This window comes from Strongylocentrotus purpuratus, unplaced genomic scaffold, assembly GCF_000002235.5.
Source record: "Strongylocentrotus purpuratus isolate Spur 01 unplaced genomic scaffold, Spur_5.0 spur5_scaffold_5, whole genome shotgun sequence".
Classification (NCBI taxonomy): Eukaryota; Metazoa; Echinodermata; class Echinoidea; order Camarodonta; family Strongylocentrotidae; genus Strongylocentrotus; species Strongylocentrotus purpuratus.
This window is the reverse complement of record NW_022145611.1, coordinates 45,064,592-45,087,755: the sequence shown is the minus strand read 5'-3', so window position 1 is coordinate 45,087,755 and position 23,164 is coordinate 45,064,592. Positions and strand designations below refer to the sequence as shown.

At 40.4% G+C, this 23,164-nt stretch overlaps 1 protein-coding gene across 1 annotated transcript; it reads left to right on the top strand.

The window, feature by feature from the left end:
* Positions 1–2,455: 2,455 nt before the first annotated feature.
* LOC105436439 (neurotrypsin-like) lies at positions 2,456–8,389 on the top strand. The gene is made up of 4 exons (XM_011671611.1): positions 2,456–2,568; positions 6,136–6,456; positions 7,003–7,344; positions 8,061–8,389. The coding sequence occupies exons 1-4, from the start codon at positions 2,475–2,477 to the stop codon at positions 8,387–8,389; spliced, it is 1,086 nt and encodes a 361-aa protein (XP_011669913.1). The 5' UTR covers positions 2,456–2,474.
* Positions 8,390–23,164: the final 14,775 nt, after the last annotated feature.

Below are 23,164 nucleotides of genomic sequence, written 5' to 3'. Positions count from 1 at the left end.
TTGATCGAGGTAATTTCAGGTATTACATATTGATGAGCTACTTGAAATTAACTAGGAGGTATGCGCGTATTGGGGAATGTGGCTTGCTGCTCTACTTTTTTTTAAAAACTTCCCACGACATGTAATGAGTGTTTAGTATACATTATATGGGACGTACAGTGATAGATGGAAAGTTATTTCAGTATATTCGAAATGACTTTTAGGTAACTCCTTTTTCCTCCCACTTCATCAACATTCATTCATTTCATTTCATCTACATTATTTCAAGAAATGCATTCAGAAAATGAAGAAGAAAAAAAGAAACGAAAAAAATAGGTGTAAAGAAAATATTGTCGGCGAAGCATTTGTCGTAGTACTAGTAACATTTGTAGTTTATGGGACACTTTTTGGGCGGAGCAAATGTCGTCGGAGCAAATGTCGGCGGAGCAATTGTCGCTTCAGGCGGAGCAATTGTCGGCGGAGCAAATGTCGGTGGAGCAAATGTCGGCGGAGCAAATGTCGGCGGAGCAATTGTCGCTTCAGGCGGAGCAATTGTCGGCGGAGCAATTGTCGGCGGAGCAAATGTCGGCGGAGCAATTGTCGCTTCAGGCGGAGCAAATGTCGGCGGAGCAATTGTCGCTTCAGGCGGAGCAATTGTCGGCGGAGCAATTGTCGCGTTTTGCGGAGCAATTGACGGCGGAGCAATTGTCGGCGGAGCAATTGTCGGCGGAGCAATTGTCGGCGGAGCATCTGTCGGCGGAGCAATTGTCGGCGGAGCAACTGTCGGCGGAGCAACTGTCGGCGGAGCATTTGACGTCGGAGCAAATGTCGCGGAGCAAATGTCGCGGAGCAATTGTCGCGTTTTGCGGAGTAAATGTCGGCGGAGCAATCGTCGGCGGAGCATGTGTCGGGTTACCTCGAGGGTTAATCGTTTTATTTTTCACAAATGGCCAAGAAATTCCCCAAAGAAGTTCAAAATATTTGTGTGTTGAGGTAAATAATGCTTGGAAATTCCATTTCAGTAGCTTCGTGCAGTGTCCTTAACACCTACCACCCCCTGTTGTATTGCTGTTCATAAAATCATAACTAAGATAGTTTCCTCCAGGATATTGCAGGGTATTAACCCTAGGGTGTGGATGAACAATTTTGGTTTGATGAAACTGCTCTATTGCATACTTCATTTTTTTACCCAAGTGCAAATGGTTTTGCACCCTAATTGTGGCTATACCGTAGAGGAAGTGGGAGTGGCGAGTGAGAGGGATTGAGAGAGAGAGAGAGAGAGAGAGAAAGAGAGAGACAGACAGACAGGGAGAGAGAGAGAGAGAGAGAGAGAGAAAGAGAGAGTGTCATGATATTTGGGAGAGAATGAATGCAATGAGATAGAGGAAGAGAATAAAAAAGGTTCAGAGGGCAGGAAGTATCCTGGAAGAAACTAATATTTGTTAAATTATGTTTAACGAGTGAATACTGCAGATATTTGCTGGTTGTTTTCACCATCGGTGCCAAAATGAACCCTACAATGAATAAAAAAAAAACACATATGACATCCTATACAGGTGATTTAGGTATTTTATAACCCATTCCCCTGAGAGAAGGCAGAATAATCACAACATGAATGGAACTAAGAACATCGAGTAAAATAAGGACATTGTTATGCCTTGAAAATAAAATATAAGTGGAAAATAGCATACATAAAGCCGTTGGAAAGATTCCATGTAAAAAAAAACACCTCAGATCATCCCTATGTATAATGCGAATGAAATCGTTTACATGATCACGGTTTAGCTTAGCTTATAAACCATCTCCTTGATTTCAGACTGTCATAACTCATAACTATATGATTTGCAATCTCAGCTTATATTAGGCGAGAATCACATTGATTTCATAGATCGTGAGTTGGAAGCCGCTGTGTCAATGTGAATAAAACCTTTTTGGGTCCCCCCCCCCCCCCACTCCGTGAACGGAGGGATACCATGCGTGTTACATGACAAGGCAATATGCATAAATTATGAGTCATGTCATTAATAGGCCTGCATTGAGATATGATAATGAACATGATGATGGTAAATGAGAAGGACTATCGATCATGCTCATATAGAAACGCAAATAGTTCATCCATATTCGTGCAATATAAATTAATCAAACAGTCGAACTCTAACCAGGGAGGTAAGACATACTAATTATGTCTCACCCCCTGCTATAAGAAACCTCATGAAACTGCCATTAATGAGAACCTTTTACCGTCTTTTTCTTTCAGAGTGGGTCTTTAGAGAGGGCTTGGGTTTAAAATGGGTTCCCCGTTTGAATAAAGTATGGCGCTATGAAAATACATCTTCAATCTGTTAAATAATACGAAGCGGAAGGTGATGAGTAATCTAATACCTATGTATGGCCTCAACCTTTATTGACTTGGGTCGGAAAGACGACCTGACTGTGATTAGAGGCCTACTACGAGCTTGGGTACTGAGTGCTGATGTGTGGGGTATAACACAAAGATGTCTGCCATTCATATATTGCATTATTCTCTCATTGTAGGGACATGCTTTGTCTCTCACTATGCTGTAGCACAGAATAATACAGTCGGGCAAGGTTAGTGTATATTCAATTTCATATTGTGCGGTTATTCACTGAGTGCAATGCTATAGGTATAGACGCATGTACGTGCCCCGTTTTCGATATAGCTGCATCTAAACGGATGTGTGTAGGCCTACCATGGGGAATCTGTCACTGACACGAACGTGTAATACTGGTATACTCTCCTCTGTGTTTAGTACCCTAGTCAAGAGCTAGTAGCCGCTTATTTCAGTTAGCTCCCGTTTGATTGTCGATCATATATCCACTGAAATGTAAATATTTTAATAAAGAGAAGCCATAAATGTATGTAGGATTAATGCTTATCTGCATCCACAGTGATATTATAAAATGGTGGCCCTCAATTTTTTATTTATTCAACATTTTGATTATAAAATGCAGTAATAATATCACTGAACGTACCGCGTTAAAGCTATAATATGCCTAATTGCAGGCATATACGATCTGATTATCGCAGGATGTTCAGTCCATCAGTTTCCTTTTCCACGCATTGTTCTAGAGCAGTTTGACTATAATTATATCCGATTGGTATACAACATGTATGTGTGTGACTGTGTGTTGATAAAGGGCAATTCAACCTTTGAAATAAGTTCATTTGTACGAAAGTAGAAGAAAAAAAAATAGAATGGCGTAAGTTTGAAATAAATCGGAGCAATAATAAGATAATTCAGTGTAAACCTTGAGATAACTAATTTCATGCAAATCTCAAATTTGTAAGATCGTCTGTATAGATTGAATTGTACACGTTGTCACGTACAACTCTCCCGCTTGTCATGCACACAACTATCTTTCATTGCTATTTTCTCCCCTAAGTGCTTTCTCCCTTGGGGCACTATCCAAGATATAGAATATTATTATAGGTCTTCTAAAAAAAGACCTTCCTGCGATACAGATTTTTAAACTTGATGTTTTAGTTATTTTGTTCGTTGAAACAATCGAAATGGGAGAGTTGTCCGGCACTACGTCACATTGATAGTATCGATTCAGCCAAGTGTCTAATTGTATAATAATAACAACTTTCCCGAAATCATAACTTTTTATTGCAAGCCATTATTCAGAACAATTCAAATAGTGTCAAAGACGTACATAGAACTGCTTACAGAAATCATATGTTTGAGATGCAGGGGTAATAAGATGGCTGCCGTTTTGCATTTTTGGCTCTGGTTGCACAACAGCCAATCATTATATGCAACACCATATCCATCATAGTGCAGGTCAATGGTATATGTACCACTCTGACATTACTATCCCAATCAAGATAGCAACTCTCAGTGGAAAATAGTTTAAAAGGAAACTGCCAACTTGGGAGAGATTCCTTTCCTTGCTCAGTAATCTATTAAGAGTAATTTCAAGATTTGTTTAACTGGCTGACAATTTTTAATAAGATTTATTTTGACGAGTGGATGAATTGACCGTGGCGAAATTCGGCCTGTAGAGTCCCAACCCTCCTATCCTTATCTTGTATTATTGTTGTTGTTGTTTGCTCTTATTATTATCATCATTAGTATTATTAGTATTAATATTATCATCTTATTCATTCTTTTATTGTTTGTTTGTTTATTATTATTAGCATCACCATCAGTATCACCATCATCATCATACCCATTGTCGTTGATTTGTTTCTGGTTTTCACATCTACGAATTAATAACACTATGATAATTATAGATTAGCCCTCACTGCAGGCCCTTGATATATTCAGCTCATGGATGCTACGTATGACCGCGTGTAAGTAAAGTGCGCAAAGCAATAAGCGTGTAGAGTCTTTATCGATCCCTGTCTGTATGCCTGCATGCTATTCATCATGACAATATTAAAGCTTCGGAAGGAGGGCAGTTTCCCCCTCTCACATGAAGCATGAAAGCTTTATCAACAATTGAAATCGTAAAAGAAAATTTGCACTTGTCGATATTATTGTTGTTTGATACCCCGTTTCATATATCTTTAATATGAATTTAAAGTTCTTTAAAAAAAAAATCTTATATCTAAGCGATCAAGCGGAGTGCGCACAAAATTAGGGGGATGAGCCATGTTTTAAGCGCCAGGAATAATCTGTTGAATCAAGGGAAAGGAGTATACTCCTTTTTTATATAAACTGTTAATGTTTTAATGTGTGAATTAGATATCTCATTAGCTAGAAAATGTTCACGTTTTGTAGTTTGGAACCTTGCATTTAAGCACACCTGTATAAGTTTTTATAATAAGTCTGAGTTTACCATCGACCTCCTTTTCTCTCTTTTCCTATAGCGATGGGCAGCTTTAAAACATGATTCAGACCAATATCGAGGAACGACCCCCTTGAACATTATCCTACGGAGAAGCCTCCACCTTGAATCATCCATTCTCGAATTTCGTAGTAAAGACCCCAAAGCCTCACTATATAGCTCTTGTAAACAAACAATGGAATATCTGCCTATTGCGTATCCCACAGTTGACAGATCTTCTTCAATTTAAATTTAAAGTACAAATGCGAGGGACAATAGTGACCAATCGAGAATAGTTCTGATTTGTAAAAAGTTAGAGCATCATATAGAGCTGAAATATAGTGTGGTCTATAGCCTTAAATTATAATTTTCTATGCACTTATATTTTTTAGAACCCCCCCCCCCCCGTGATTGCCGCCCCTGCTGGCATTTCAATATAGTACAATGTTGACAATAATTTCATGATATTTTAAAAGCGTATGGTTAAAAGGGATAGTTAGCGTAAGAGAGGAAGGTCTACTCAAGGTGAAATACCCAACAAATTAACAGCCATTCAGATCTTCTAAAGGAAAAACAAATCTTTGTTTACTCTATGTATATTTTAAAAGAAAGCAATGTGCGGCATAATTATTTCCAATTGTAATACATATTTGACCGTGAAAAACAGATGTTATTCTTGTATAAAAATGATAATTTGAAAAATTTGTAAGAAATAAAAAAGAAATCACTCCCTCTTTCTTTATTTTCTACTTCATCCAAAAATTCATGGCTTTTTTGGCAATTCGGATCGGTATTGAGGAAGGTCAGCCATAATCTCATAAAAGGATAGGGCCATAATTATGTATACACACTACTTATCTCACTGTAGATTCTTGTCTGCAGGACGAGCGATGTCCTTGTTCTTTTTCCCCCATCATTCTTCCTTCCTTCCTTCTCCATTCCCTTTCTTTCCTCTCTCGTTTCTTTTTTCCCTTCTTTCTTTTGGCATTTTGGGGGGCTGACCGCCCCACCGCCCACCTCCTGGGCTACATTCTCTATCTTACTAAAACATTGATAAAAGGTGAGAAGAACTTATACATTCGCTCTATCAGAGTTATGAATCAAGAATTGTATACTTTGTTGAGGTAAAGCGAAACAGATCTAGACAGGGAGTAAGATGCTGTTTCGTGGTACCGTACAAATGAAAGAGTATATGGTGTAATAATAGTGATTACATTTGTTTAAAAGCATTAAAGGTGTTGTGGTCTGCATTTTGATACTGATCCAGAAGGTTCGGGATTCGAATCCCTTTGCCTTCTTAAAACTGTTTCGCACGATCGCCACATAATAAGATCGATGTTCTTTCTATTCACTTTGATGTAGCCCCGTGGTCTGTTCGTCTGATGGGTGGTATCTATGAATCTGAAGGCCGGGTTGAAGTCTTCTATGACAACCAATGGGGTTCTATATGTGACAGCCTGTGGAGCATCGAAGACGCGACTGTTGTCTGTCGGCAGCTGAATTACAGCGGAGCAGACCTAGCATTGGTAGCGGGACAGTACGGCGAAGGTCAAGGTGTCGTCCTGTTTAGTAACATGGCATGTAATGGAATGGAGAGCAATCTTTCAACTTGTAAATATGACCTTGTTGATGTTACAAATTGCGACCATTCGAGAGATGCTGGTGTCGTGTGCACGAGTCAGGGTAAGGTTCAATATGGTTGATAAAAACAGTTATATTGAAATAAAACGATGAACAGAGTGTCGTACAGAAAGATGAAAATAATTCTCTTTTTTAAATTTTTTTATAGTAATTTTCTGCCTCCTACATTGTCGATACAGCTTTGGCACCGAAGGGTTAGAATTGTCAATACTCCCAGAGAGGGAACTATTTGCACAAAATAATGTTAACATGTATGGACTTTGGAGAGGCAGAGTTTGGAGAGCCGATAAAGAAAGTCCATCTTATGCAATATAGTCAAGATTCGACCTGACACAAGATGGAGTTCCTTGACTTGATGCACCTGGACAATGTCAGGACACAATCTTGAACAGTATGGCACTGGTTCTGCATTGTCGTAATTATGTACTGGCCATGTTTTGTATTAAAGATCCATTTGTGTTGGTTGTGCCTCTAAATTATAAGAAATTTTACGATGTAAAACAAAAATTACTTTTTGCAATATATTTCATTATGGAATACAATCATTCAGTATATTCTAATATGTTTGTATTGAATATACATTCACAGGAAGTCTTCGCCTAGCTGGTGGGTCTGTACCTGGAGAGGGTCGTGTTGAGATTCTGGGAGAATCTGGAGACTGGGGTACAATATGTGACGATGGATGGGATAAGACCGATGCAGGAGTAGCATGTAGACAGCTAGGATACCCAGATGCTTTAGAAGCCATAGTCAACGTAGGTTTTCCCAACACACAGCCAGTCTTTGGTTCGGGATCTGGTCATATTCTTCTTGATGGACTCGATTGTGAAAGTGAAAAGCGACATTTAAGAGACTGTCTCGTAACAAAAGAATGGGGAATTCACGACTGTACTCATGGCGAGGATGCAGGAATAAAATGCGACGTGGGACGTAAGTTCCTCTTACATTAAAACATCGTCTATTTCTATTTTCAAGATTAAAATCATATGAAAAATAAAATATCCCAATGAAGTTACAGATCCTGTCTATTTCATTTAATTTACAGAGAAAGTAACATCTCCTTTTAAATTTCTTTGAATCATTGATCAATTTGGCCTCTACTAACATCGGGAGATGTTTTGCTCTAAACCAAGCCTTTTGTAGCTCAGCCTGTCATTCATATCAATACAACGTGATATTTTGATCATTATTCAAACTGAATGCTAAGAAATTCGTCCATTAAAAGTATGGCTAAAGTATTGTTTGTTTCTATTTGTCCCTGACATTCTCATCACAACCTTCATTTTTCTTGAAATCTTCTTCTTTCCGATGTAAACAGTATTGATTAGTTTTTTAAACACATTGTATAATTTTGTGAGAAGAAATTGAGTGTAAATTTCTATTCAGTTTGAATCACGGAAAGCATGCCAATAGTCTTTTCGAGTGTTAATACCTTATAATGAGAACGCTAGCATACATTTCATCTAGAGATCCATTACCTTGTAAAGTACACTGACACAAAGTTTCTTGATCGTAAAACCATCAAAGAAAATATTCCTTAAGAAAACACGAGGTCTGTTCAAATACATTTTATTTACCATCCGTCTGTTTTACGAGACAGCTCTTTTCTTTTCTCTCATTCTTTTCTTTCTCATCTTGAATTACAGTTACCCGACTTGTAGACGGCGATTTTGACGATGAAGGCCGCGTTGAAGTTTACTATGGGGGTGAATGGGGTAGAATCTGTTCTACCAATTGGACCATTGAGGATGCCCATGTTGCATGTAGAGAACTTGGATTCCCTCTCGGAGCAAGGAACACACAAATATTTGAGGGAGGCGATGGACCGTTTCTACTGGACGACATGAAATGTCAAGGATTTGAGACCCATTTAGCCGATTGTGAATCTTTAGGATGGGCCAACAATCAAAACTGTGATGCCAACCTTAACTATGGTGCAGGCGTTGTGTGTAATGGTAGGTCATTATTAATATGATAGTTTTATGCTAATTAAGACTACTTAGCATCTGAGTCCTATGTTAAACGACCTTTGCTATTAAAATCTTATTTCACAATACAGAACCTTCGGCCGTTGTGAGACTCCTAAGTGGATCTAGCAGCTATGAAGGTGTGGTTCAATACCGAAATAGATCTGAAGCTGGTTTAATATGTGATCCTGATTGGAGTGATAAAGAAGCAAATGTGACCTGTCAACAGCTAGGATACCAGTATGGACGAAGTGAAAAGCCAGTTTCACTTGGACCATTATCTGGCACCATCTATTACTTGGACTATCACTGTAACGGAACTGAAGAGCAGATAGGAGATTGTGTGTATACATTAAAGTCGAATGATGTCCAATGTAACCCTGATCACATAGCACAAGTTTTCTGCGGACCACCGATAGGTGAGTATCTTGCATGACTGTGTTAAACCAATACGTCTCATCAAAACTCAGTTGTATATCAAATTCTACTGCTACAAAGACGAGCATACTAATACGGACTTGACAGTCTTTCTCAATCAGTTCTATTTTCGTATATTTTTGTGAGTTATTTGCTAAACCAGTGTCTTTCTCTAAATGATCTATGTAAGTCATTATCGGGCAATCTCTTGTGCCTTAATGTGGTCCCATAAGAGCAGTTGCGAAATTATTTTACTTTGGTATCTCAGGAAGTGTCCACTGGTACGGAGATGGTTTTATCTAAATCTGGCTGATATTGATGTTTGCTCCTTTTATAAATCTGTATTTATCATATATGGTGACTCGAGATTAAGAATCCTTTGGAGCCCCAGAGAATCAGATTTTTATTTCTGAAAGCTTATTCAGTGCTTCCCAGGATAGCTTTTCGGACTTTAAAGTCTTTCTCTTATTGACGGATCCATGAGGAAATGAAAGATTTGAATCTACATCAAGTTAGTCCTATACAGTATAGGTGTCAACTGAACTAATCTTACTGTCATGGATGTTCTACATCATACATTCTTACTAAGAAGGCCTCCTCATTGAGACTCTACTATTTATTACAAAGCTTTTTCGACATCTTAATGTATTGCACAAATTATTATTGGCAAAGTCGGACAGCATATATGCCACCACAGATGAAATTGATGTTTTGCTGACTTGCAGTCATGCAGTGAGACTTGGTTTTCAATATTCGACCTCAGCCTGATTTTCACGTAAGGACACCAATATGGGACCCAATTAACCGAGAGGGTATGCCTTAACACCAATTCGTCTCATCAGGTCGGCCGGCGATTCTTAAAATGATATTATTTGACTGTCCTCTTGTTGAGATCTCTTGGCCACCGACTTTTTGAGAACAGACCTTAATGATTATTTCTGACAGCCAAAAATGTTACACCCTCGATGTGGCGTTAGGTCAGAAGAAAGCCTGTGCCCCTCGATAGACAGCATCACAACAATTTATCAGCCTGATGTGACCACTGTTATAGTTATCGTTATATTCAGTTTATCCTTATCGATAGTTCTGACAACTCCTGCGATACTTCTACATTTCAGCCCCAAATTTAATTTGGTACTTATGCTTGAAATATGGCTTATGTGAGGACCCTAACCCTTACCTTATCAGATCAAGAAGGAAACCAAGAACTAATTGGGAGGGGAACATTAAGACATGGAGTGGAATGACACTACAAGAGTGTACTAGGATGGCAGAAACAGAGATGTGAGGAAAAATGTTGCGATCAACCTCGGAACTGGTAGAAAATACCTTGATGATTATATAGATAGAAGATTCTTACTTGATGATTTGATATTGATTCTTGCTTCTTTTTTTTGTATGTGTTTATAATTCTTTCGTTTTAGACTTTGACCTACGAATGGTTGGGAGTAATTTCACTGAGCAAGGTCGTCTAGAAGTCTTTCTTAAAGGCGAGTGGGGCTACGTAGCTGCTGGATACTATTCCCTTACAGACCATGATACAGTTTGTCGCCATCTTGGATATGCATGTGCATTTTACTACTACGGGAGTGCATATTACTACTACGGGAGTGAATTTGCTCGTTCTTCGCGTCCAATTCTTATAGACGATTTATCATGTGGTGAAAATGATATGAAGATAACTGATTGCTTCATACTAGAGTTGAGCGGACCTAATTCAACCCGACAGGAGCGTGATGAAGTCAGTGCTCTCTGTTCTCCATACGGTAAACATTCTTTGATTATCCAGTGTACTACCGTGTAAATATACCGTGTGTCTCAAAAAAAACGTAACACTTTTGAAATGGTTGCCAAATTGAGCATATATAATTTTATGAAAAAATGTCTATATGTATGGAAAGCTAAAGGACCAACCTTTCATATGATATGAAAAAATTAAAAAAAAAATCATGCTTCGATGGACAGTGTTCACTTAAGTTAGAGGTATGAAAATGGGCCTGCGCAGGATTTTTCCTTCCAATTTTGGACAGGTAAATTACTTGTAACTTACAAAATAAGGTCGATATGAGATATTCATGATCGATGGATCAAAAGGATATTTTGAATCAAAAGGATATTTTGAATACCTCGAATACCATTCCTTTTTCAGTGTTATTTATCAATCCCGAAACACCACCGCCCACCCCCCCCCCCCCCACACACACACACACACACACACTTCCACCCACTCCCATCTCATTGTATCATTGATCTGGTAGATGTGAACGGGATTAAGGAAGAATGGGAATTGGCTAAATTGAAATATTCCAAATCATAATTGACATTACGCAACCCACTGTCCTCCCCCTCCCACACACACACACACACACACACACACACACACACACACACACACACAACCTTCTTCCCATCCTCTCACCTACTCCTTGCTTTTTTATCAGTTTTCTTCCGAAAGTTTGGTGGATCATTTTTTCCATTAATAATCAAATTAACCAGTCACTCATTTTGATCATTGAAATCAATCGATAAATCACTGAAACATTAATTCCATCAAGCAATTGCTCAAACCAATTATCACACGCACACAAACCACACACACACGCACGTACACACACACACATATACGCGCACACACATACACACACGTGCACACACACACACACACATTAGGGCAGACATGACAAAAAACAAGTTAAATCTTTTTTTAAAAGATTTTCATGTTTCTTTTATTTCTTTCTTATTTAAAACTGCTTTGTTCATCTTAAAATGAAAGATCTGACAAAAGTAATCAGTTCAGTAGTCCACATGGCTATCTTTTCTTCTTGATTGAATATCAAGGCTTTCAAAGTACCGACTGAGTAAGGGTACCGGTAAAGATAAAAGTCTTTCACATTAATGATCGACGTGTCCACCTTCTCTCTCGATACACGATCTTGCCCGTTTCAGCATGTCCAGAACAGCTCTCCTGACTGTGGCTCTGTCTTGACGAAGGACATCAATCTCATGGGTGATTCTCTCCTTGATATCATCCAGCGTGTCGGGAGGTGTGGTGTAGACCTTGGCCTTGAGCCATCCCCACAAGAAGAAGTCGAGAGGCGTCATGTCAGGTGAACGTGGAGGCCATTCAACTTCGCGGTTGAGGGATATCACTCGATCACCGAAGAGCTGGGTGAGGCGCTCTGTGACATCCCTGGAGCGATGGCAAGGTGCCCCATCTTGCGCCCACCATACGCGTTGAAACCGTCCATTCCTGCCACGGCGATACCTTGCAACTCTATCGAGGGCAGGGACAACATGTCCATCTATCATCTGGAGATAGGCTTCACCGTTGACATTGTTGTCAAAGAAGATGGGCCCAATGATGTCCCCTCTGCCAGTGAGACCGGCCCACACCGTCACCTTGGACCGGTTGTACTTCCTTTGGTAGTCGAACTCTTCTGGAGGATGCCCTTTATCCCGGTATGCCACAAGATTGTGCGTGTTGACCTGGGCATTGAGAGCGAAACCGGACTCGTCCCCTATCAACAAGTCATCTAAGAATCGCGCCGGCCTTCGGAGTAGCCACTCACAAAATCTTGTGCGACGCTGACGATCTCCTGGGAGAAGCTCGTGTCTCTTGATCATCTGGTAAGGGTGGTAGTGAAGATCAAGTAGCGTGATCCTGTTGAAGGTGGCGTGGGGTAGATCTGTAGGGTTTCGCCGACAGCTGATGTCTCCATCCTGATGATCCTGAATGGCTTGACGAACCACTTCAATATTCTCTGCCGATCGTCCAGTCCTGAGGCGTCCTGATCTTCCTCGGTTCAGATTATGGCTCGTCCCCGTTCCCTCGTACTTGGCGACATTGCGGTACACGGTAAGACGCGAAGGGCAGCGTACATCCGGGTAGACTTGTCTGAACCTCTGACAGACTGCTGTAACATTGTTAGTTCGATGATACTCAGTTACCATGAAAGCACGCTGCTGATTTGTGAATTGGGGTCGTTCCATACTGACAACATGGCATAAGATGGACTGTTTGAAGGCTATGTAACAACTTAATGCAGTTATTTTTACTCTTAAACCTGTAATGTGTAATACCATGTTTTTGCCTCTTTGTTTTAGTATTAAACAGTGATTTTGGATAAAGAGGATTATGTAACAGTTTCTGGCTACTCAGTGTTCAGGCCAATGAAGAATAACAATGCAATGTCATACGGTATTCCATGGACAGGTGATAACAAGTTCAAATGTGGGGAAAGAGAAGGGGTCTGGTATTTTCAATGCATAATGAATGATGTACTTAGCTATTACATGTTTGGGTCATTCATAAAACCTGAATAAAATGTGATTGATGATCCACCAAACTTACGGAAGAAAACTGATAAAGAAAAGGCAAGGGGTAGGTGATGGGATGGGAAAAGGTTGTGGGGGGGAGGAGAGTGGGTTGCATAATGTCAATTATGATTTTGAATACGGTATTTCAATTTAACATTTTCCCATTCTTCCTTAATCCCGTTCACATCTACCAGATCAATGATACAATGAGATGGGAGTGGGTGGAAGTGTGTGTGTGTGTGTGTGTGTGGGGGGGGGGGTGGGCGGTGGTGTTTCGGGATTGATAAATAACACTGAAAAAGGAATGGTATTCGAGGTATTCAAAATATCCTTTTGATTCAAAATATCCTTTTGATCCATCGATCATGAATATCTCATATCGACCTTATTTTGTAAGTTACAAGTAATTTACCTGTCCAAAATTGGAAGGAAAAATCCTGCGCAGGCCCATTTTCATACCTCTAACTTAAGTGAACACTGTCCATCGAAGCATGATTTTTTTTTTAATTTTTTCATATCATATGAAAGGTTGGTCCTTTAGCTTTCCATACATATCAACATTTTTTCATAAAATTATATATGCTCAATTTGGCAACCATTTCAAAAGTGTTACGTTTTTTTTGAGACACACGGTATAATTCTATTCTTTACAACATTGATACAAATATTATTCAAGAAGTTATACGCATATCAAGCAAAATGTGTTTCATGCAAAGATACTTGTATAATATTGAATGGCCTTTAGTGGGATACAAGGGTTTAGCTCACGAGCTGATGAGCATATTTTAAGAGTCGCCTATAATAAAATTGTCCCTATTATTCTCTCGGTTAAATCATTTATTGTTTGGTAATTACGCGCTTTTCTTTGAAAACTAAATTATTTATACCCCTTGTAAATGTTTTGTTGTTAGTGTTTTTCGTAAATCCAGAATGAAAGGTGGACTATTTGAATTAGGGCCTTTGCTGAATACTGTTAGATGTAAGCTTAAATATGTCACATTCTCAAGAAATGTTTATTTTTGCCACTGAATCATTACTGTACGCAGCGGGGGCTAGGGTTGGGGGGCAGCCCCCACACAAAATAAAAACAAGAAAATGCAATAAATTATCAATAATTCATTGCATTTTCCCCCGGTCACCTACGGAAAAAAAATCCTCCGTGTGGCCATGCCTTGAACCATGATGCATGGCCGTACAGAGGATTTTTCCTATTGGGGACCGGGAGAAAATGCAATGAACTATTGATTATTTATTGCATTTTCTTTTTTTAATTCTATTGGGGGGGGGGGGCTACCCCCAACCATAGACCCCGCTGCGTACAATAATGATCCAGTGGCAAAGCAATGGCGTCGTAGCTGTGAGGCCCCAGGATCAAAACCGTGTCGATCAGCTATTTCAGTGCTCTTTTGTGAGGCATTAATCCTTATGACTGTCAGTTATGACTTAAGGACGTAGGTCCCCTAATTGATAAACATAGTAGCATACACATGCTTTAGCAGTCACGCAAAACAAACACTCGCCAATAATTATTCAATAACATCTGAGAATGTATACTATTATCTAGATCTATTAGGAATAAATCATTGTCAAAATCATTCCATAAATTGGGGTAAAAACAGAATATTCCACCTTTACGACCAACAGCTCCTATAAATCTTGACCCTCCCATTTTATTATGGAACGCAAGGGGGAGACCCTTCCCGGTAGCACTACGCATGCATTGTGAGGGAAGAACCAACTTGTGAGGATCAAGGTAAACGTCCTGGTCTACCTTCAAGCTGGTAGGGGTTGTGAGCCATCTGACTTGTTCATTTGGTGGCGGACAGACCAGGATGGCTAGGAGAAGAGTGTCTCATCCGCCTAGTGTAACTAGATGAGCAAAACTGCATGAATGATGGAAAGCCTAAAGAGCACCAGGGTTAAATCCCCTGATAACACTAACTATCCATTTCAACCGACGGGCCTGCAAACTGCAGTGCATGATGATGCATCATCTCCAAACCCAGTTGGAAGAGATCATGTTGATAACCCAAAAGAAAAAACGGCGCTACTAACAGCAAACAAACTGATAGGTACTGGCAAATGGAATGTGCGTACTCTAAATCAAGATGGAAAACTAGACATTGTACTGAATCAACTGGAAAATTAAAGTGGGAAGTTATTGGAGTCTCAGAGATCCACTGGAAAGAATCAGGAGATTTCACTGAAGGAGGATACAAAGTACTGTGTGCTAGCGAGGAAGATATGTACACAGGAGAGGCATCGCTCTGATCCTCAACAAACGAGCACAAAAAGCACTCCTGGGATATTACACCATATCCCCTAGACTGATCTCAGCCAGATTCCAAACACAGGCTGGAGCCTTAACAATAATCCAGGTGTATGCACCGAACATGGCAGACAGAGAGGAAGTGATAGACATATTTTATGACCAGCTTCAATAAACAATAGATGACACTCCTAACAAGGACATACTGATAGTGCAATGTGATTTAAACGCTAAAGTAGGGAGAGACTGGGACACTTGGGAGAATGTCATAGGACATCATGGATAGGGAGAAATGAACAACAGAGGAGAAAAGCTTTTGAACTTTTGCATTGCCAACAATCTTGCTATCGCAAATACCATGTTCAAACAGAATAAGGCAAGTCGTGAATGGACACGGGAGTCGCCGGATGGGAGAACCAAAAACAAGATCGATTTTGTCATTATGAACAACAAATGGAAATCAAGCATCCAATGCGCTAGAAGTTTTCCAAGTGCTGATGTGGCCTCAGATCACCAACTGGTTATCTGCGATTTCAAGCTACGATTCAAAACTTAACCCAAACAGAACACAATGAAGAGATATGATGTGCCAAAACTGAAAGATGAAACTACATCAAAAAGCTACCAGGCCATAATCGGAGGGAAGTTCAGACCTCTGCTTGATCACTCTGAAACTCACCTAGATATGGATAGCATCTGGGAAAAAATCAAGCAAGCATTTAATAGCACAGCAAAGGATATGCTGGGGATGAAAAAGAATAGACCGCAGGAAGCATGGATCTCACAAGAAGTGCTAGATCTTAGCGAAGAACGCAGCAAAATCAAACAAGCCAAACAAAACGACCCTTCACTGAAACCAAGGTACAACTTTCTGAATAGAGAGATAAAGAGGAAGACTAGGGGCTGTAAAGATGCGTGGCTTCAAGACCTTTGCAGTAGAGTATAAAGTGCACACCAAGCTGCTAATTCATAGGAGGTCTACGAAACAATTAAGAAAATCACACAATAAGCATAAAAGAAAATGAAATCAGTTAAGAGTAAAACAGGAAGAACTCTAACAGAAAAATCAGAAGTAAAGAAGAGATGGAAAGAAAACTACAACGAACTATATAATGAACACAACCCCCAAAACGACACAGTAGCAATCAGTCTACCCAACAGCTCTTCAGATGACCCAGAGCCAAACACACTGAAGGAGTGCAACAAAATAAAAAAACTTAGTGAGGATAAGGCACCAGGATTTGATACAGTCACTTCCGAAGAAATCAAAGCAGTTGGAGAAACAGGAACAGACATCTTTCACTATCTCTGCAACAAATATGAGAGTCTGAGAAATTCCCGGAGGAATGGGGAGGAGCAATAATAACCCTAATCTTTGAAGAAGAAAGATAAACTAGACTGTGGGAACTACAGAGGTATCAGTCTGCTGTCCCATGCAGGAAAAGTACTGACAACAATACAACAAAGGAGAATTCTCAAAAGAACAGACAAAATCCTCTCTGAATCCCAGGCAGGATTCAGACCAGGTAGGGCTACACAGACCAAATATTCACGCTAAGACAATTAGCTCAGAAATACCTGAAAAAGAGCTGACAGAGTGGTTCAAGACAACCGTTGGAGTCAGGCAGGGGTGTGCCATCTCCCCACAACTTTGCAATACACTCCTCGAGCTAGTTATGACCATGGCAATGGTCCGAATAGTCCAAATAGTCCAAATAGTCCAAATAGTCCAAATAGGAGCAAAAATTCAAGGAACCTGCATAAACAACTTACGTTTTGCAGATGATGTCGTCTTGATCATAGGCGCAGGAAGTGGGGGGGGGGGCACTTGCCCCCCCCCCCAAAAAAAGCCCCCCCCCCCCCACTCTAAATAAAAAAAAGCAGTAAAGGAGTAAAGATGGCCCCTGAATGCTCATCTGACCGTATTTAAATACCTAAAACCCCTGAGCTTCCGGGGGCTCTGCCCCCTGGACCCCACCAAGAGCCCTAAGGCGGGCCCCTGGCCGCTCATCTTACCATAGTTAAATATCTAAAACCTCTGAGCTTCAGGGATGTCTGCCCCCTGGACCACATCAATGGCCTTAAAGAGGGCCCCTGGATGCTCATCTAAGCGTATAAATAAATACCTAAAACCCCTGAGCTTCCGGGGGCTCTGCCCCCTGAGCTCCCCGCCAATTTGTGACCTACCAGTGTCAGAAATAAGGTATCTTACTATGCTTATCTGACCGCAATTTAATGCCTACAAACCCTGAGCTTCCGGGGGCTCACCCCCTGGACCCCACGCTAATTACGCTCTACCTGATCGTTAATACTCCACTTGAAAAACGTTCCGCGGGGCATGCATGTAACGTGTAAGAGTGGTGGTGATGCAGATTTTTCTTCTGCCCCCCCCTTCCAAACGTTTTTGCTCATTACGCCACTGCATCTGGAAGGTGAGCCCCCTGGAATGTTTGCCCCCCCCCTCCCAATCCCAAAATGCTTCCGGCGCGCCTGGTCTTGATAGCCGAGACTCCAGAGGAACTGCAGACACTTGTAAATAAAGTCTACAAGGCAAGCTGTGACATTGGTCTCAAGATGAATTTAGCAAAGACAGAAGTGCAAGTTATTAGCAAAAGCAAGTGCAACCTCAACATTGACATATAGCCAACGACAGGCTAAAACAGGTGGAAGATTTTGTGTACCTGGGGGGGGGGGGAGATAGCAGAAAACGGCTCACTGGTTCAAGCGACATTAAGAATCGTATCAGGAAAGCAGGGGCAGCTTTCCAAAGGCTAAATAACATATGGACATCAAAAAGCATTAGCAGCCATACGAAAATGCAACTGTATCAATCACTCATCCTCTCAATACTGCTTTATGGGGCAGTATCCTGGACAGTTAGAAAATAAGACAGCAACAGGCTTCAAGTGTTTGAAATGGTATGCCTTCGTCGCATAATGGGGGTGCCAAGACTAGACAAGATCCGAAACACACACATCAAAGAATCCCTCAACCTCGATCAAGATGTTATGGACAAAGTCTATTCTAAAAGACTCAACTATTTTGGCCACGTCCTAAGAATGAAGCCCACAAAATACCCCCAAATTTCTGTTGAAGGAAATGTCACAGGAAATCGACCCAGAAGCCGTCCACCCAAAAGATGGCTTGACTGCATCTCAGAGGACTGCAAAGCAAGATCCATACCAAAGCTGACAGATGCATCAAGACTGGCTGCAGACAGAAAGACTTGTCATTCCATTACTATACAGAGGAAATCGCAAACTTCCTATTATCCGTTCCAAAGTCGTGTATACGTGGTTAAAGGAAATCTCATCCCAAAGAACAAGAGTAGGCCTACGTATTCTGAAAAATGAGATCTATTCCTGCCTTTTGATGTACTGAAGATATTCTTGGCATGATCTGATGCCTTTTAGCGTAACATGGGCACAGACATTTTCTTGAAAATGTGACGTACCAGTTAAAGTTGTACATGTATCATGAACCAAGCTATAGTTGGAAAGACTTTTTCAATCAATAACAAAACCTTTACTTTTCAATGAGGAAAAATCATCGCTGAGAAAATCGAAATTATATTTGGTGAAAAATGTATAACAGGGGGGCAATTGTAACTAATTCATTAAAAAATATCATAATAATCAATATAGCATGCAATTGACAAATCTATTTCATCTATGAGAAACCTTCACCCCAGAAGAGCACCACATTATTTATGCAATTTGCGTTCTGGCAATTGTAGTACAAAGGATAATAGCAGGTGAATGAAGTGCTTCATCACCAGACACACCTGGGAAGGAAGCATCCATAGATTTGAATAATTTTACTTCATAAGCGACTTCGCATAGTACGTTATCAAGAAAATGGCGATGCCCATGAAACTGTACATCATAATGCTCACCACTTCGGTGAGGAATCTTGTAGATTAATGGGCAAGAATATAATAAATCTCTCAGAATAAGTAAAGTTATTTCTTAGGGCGAGGTTTCCTTTTAAGTACTGAAAGGCTTTTTTGAGGAATGAGAGGGTTTATTCAGAACCATTCTTTTCATAATTATTTCATATATTTAAATTCTACAGAGAGTGTAGCAAACCACCCCGTGAGGTTTAGAGATGAGAACGGAGTGATCAATAGAAATTATGGAGTCATTGAGATATATCATGATGGAATATGGGGTCAAATTTGCACCTCTCAATTTTCGCAATACGAGGTAAGTTTATTGCTTTGGTCAAGGAAATGAGGCTCCTTTTTTGTAATTAAGAATGTAAACTATGTAAACTATGTAAACTATGTTCAATACAATACAATAATTCTCCAACGAGTTTTGAATTTCCCGAGTGCAGTTACATTCGAGCTTGATATGTTGTTTCATAAGAGAAATTTAAATTTGGAGGGAAATGTATTACTGTTATGAAAAGACAAAAGTAGCCATAACTTTCTTATTTGAATGTTTATATCGTTCACCTTGTACAACATTTTAGTGCAAATAATATGAATAATTCGATAATTCGGTATTTTTTAATCATAAGAGTTCCATAAAAGATTGGTAATATGCAAAGAAATGTCAATTTTAAAGTTGCAAATGTCCATATAATATTTCTGATTCATTCATTGTATTTTATGATAAAGCATATCATTTTGTTTCTAACTTTACATTAGTTCCTTTGTCGCCAGCTCGGTCATACGGATTTAACGATGAGCGGTAGATTATGGAACTACGATGGGAAATACACGTCAAACGGTCCAATCTGGTTCCTCTTGTCATATTGTCTCGATTCCTCATATGGTTATGACCACAACAAGATATATGAATGCATACATGATCCATGGGGTAAACCTCACCAAGTATGTTCAAGGGATTACATTGCTGCAGCCAGATGCGTCAATATGGATCAGACGGATGACTATTATCCAGGTAAGTAGGAATCGTTGATTTGCCCTCGTGACCAGAGAGATAATCACAATAACGTTGAGAATTAAGCCGATCAGACATTATTATGAGGATACCTGTAAAATGCCGATGTATTGCTGTATATACATGTACTTCCACGTGTACATGGATTGTTAATTTTTGTTACGTTCTTATAACTCCGCTAATCAAGCAATATTATAAAGGGTTTTAGTCCATACCACTGTTATTTAATTCATTGTGCTTCAGTTAGCAATATATTTGTCTACGCTGTCACTCGTTCATGCGGCGTCGAAGACCGCTGCAATCACTTATGCAGTCCTACGTCAAATGATATCGCGTGTCTAACGGGCATATATACGTACGTTTACGAGACGTCATTAGTTGCTGACGCGTCGTGTCTAACGGGCATAATACATATGTTTACGAGACGTCATTAATTGCTGACGCGTCGTGTCTAGCGGGAATAATTATACGTTTACGAGACGTCATTTACTGACGCATCGTTTCTAACGGGCATAATGCATACGTTTACGAGACGTCATTTGCTGACGCGTCAGTGACTGGTGTGGTCTTTGACGAGCCAATTGAGCGAGATTTTTGTTTGTTAATGAATGCAAGGTGAGCAGTGCAAAAATTGCGTTCAATTTACTGGCGCATGCTCTGATTACAGTCACAGGCATAATACGAGGTTACAACCATTGAAATAGCAGATTGGGTACACAGGCTACACAGCAGACGATCGAACCTCTGTGGCTATAAGTCAAATACACAGATTTGTAACGCTGTACACGCGGAAGATCACAAGGTCATGTTTCAAACAAATTGTCCTATGAAATAATAATTGATCCATACCCCAAGGGAGGAAATGTTTTGATACATCAAGAAATTACAAGCTAAACTCTGATGAAGTGTTTTTGCTTTGCTGTTTCAGATGAAGATGAAGATGTAAGTTGGCAACCCGGTCTCAGCGGATGGGAGATTTTTCTAGTCGCCATTGCTGTGGTAATACCAATGTGTCTTATCATCGGTTGCTGCTATCGAAGTCGACGTTCTCAAACAATCATAGCCTCGGGGGCTCCTGCTGCTACTTACACGGCAGCTACCAATGCTACGCATATTGATGCGGTATCCTCAGAATCTACAACCCCTGCTCCACCCTACGTTCCTCCATCCCCGACTCCTGTCGAGTCTCCTCCAACGTATGATTCTGTTACTGCACCAATGACCCAAGCTGATAATACCGATACCTCTTTGACAAAAATTGCAGAGAATTAATAGTAATTGGAGTTTGAGCCCTTTTCACAAGCATAGCCTGTGTTTTGGTGCAATATTTCCACCAAAAGGCTGAAAGAAGAAGAAAAGTCATTGAACCTATTCATAATCCTTATTCTTGTATCAGTTACTTCACATTCAAATCTGATTTATAGTCAGAAGTTCCTTTTCTCCGAGAACGCCAAATGTCTGCCTCCTCACCCACATCAATCATCCAACGTTTATCTACAGAAGATCCGGAATGTAACAGTGTTTTGAGCCGTGTATCTACAGAAGACCCAGAATGTAACAGTGTTTTAAGCGTGTATCTACAGACGACCCGGAATGTAACAGTGTTGGGAGCGTGAATCTACAGAAGACCCGGAATGTAACAGTGTTGGAAGCGTGTATCTACAGAAGACCCGGAATGTAACAGTGTTTTTAGTGTGTATCTATAGAAGACCCGGAATGTAAAAGTGTTTTGAGCATGTATCTATAGAAGACCCGGAATGTAACAGTGTTGGGAGGGTGTATCTACAGAAGACCCGGAATGCAACATCGTTTTGAGCGTGTATCTACAGAAGACCCGGAATGTAACAGTGTTTTGAGCGTGTATCTATATACAGAAGACACGGAATGTAACAGTGTTTTGAGCGTGTATCTACAGAAGACCCGGAATGTAACAGTGTTTTGAGCGTGTATCTATAGAAGACCCGGAATGTAACAGTGTTGGGAGCGTGTATCTACAGAAGACCCGGAATGTAACAGTGTTTTTAGCGTGTATCTATAGAAGACCCGGAATGTAACAGCGTTTTGAGCGTGTATCTACAGAAGACCCGGAATGTAACAGTGTTTTGAGCGTGTATCTACAGAAGACCCAGAATGTAACAGTGTTTTGAGCGTGTATCTTGAGAAGACCCGGAATGTAACAGTGTTTTGAGCGTGTATCTTCAGAAGACCCGGAATGCAACAGTGTTTTGAGCGTGTATCTTCAGAAGACCCGGAATGCAACAGTGTTGGAAGCGTGTATCTTCAGAAGACCCGGAACGTAACAGTGTTTTGAGCGTGTATCTACAGAAGACCCGGAACGTAACAGTGTTTTGAGCGTGTATCTACAGAAGACCCGGAATGCAACAGTGTTTTGAGCGTGTATCTGCAGAAGACCCGGAATGCAACAGTGTTTTAAGCGTGTATCTTCAGAAGACCCGGAACGTAACAGTGTTGGGAGCGTGTATCTTCAGAAGACCCGGAACGTAACAGTGTTTTGAGCATGTATCTATAGAAGACCCGGAACGTAACAGTGTTGGGAGCGTTTATCTTCAGAAGACCCGGAACGTAACAGTGTTTTGAGTGTGTATCTACAGAAGAACCGGAATGCAACAGTGTTTTGAGCGTGTATCTTCAGAAGACCCGGAATGCAACAGTGTTTTGAGCGTGTATCTACAGAAGACCCGGAATGCAACAGTGTTTTGAGCGTGTATCTACAGAAGACCCGGAATGCAACAGTGTTTTGAGTGTGTATCTACAGAAGACCCGGAATACAACAGTGTTTTGAGCATGTATCTTCAGAAGACCCGGAACGTAACAGTGTTGGGAGCGTGTATCTTCAGAAGACCCGGAAC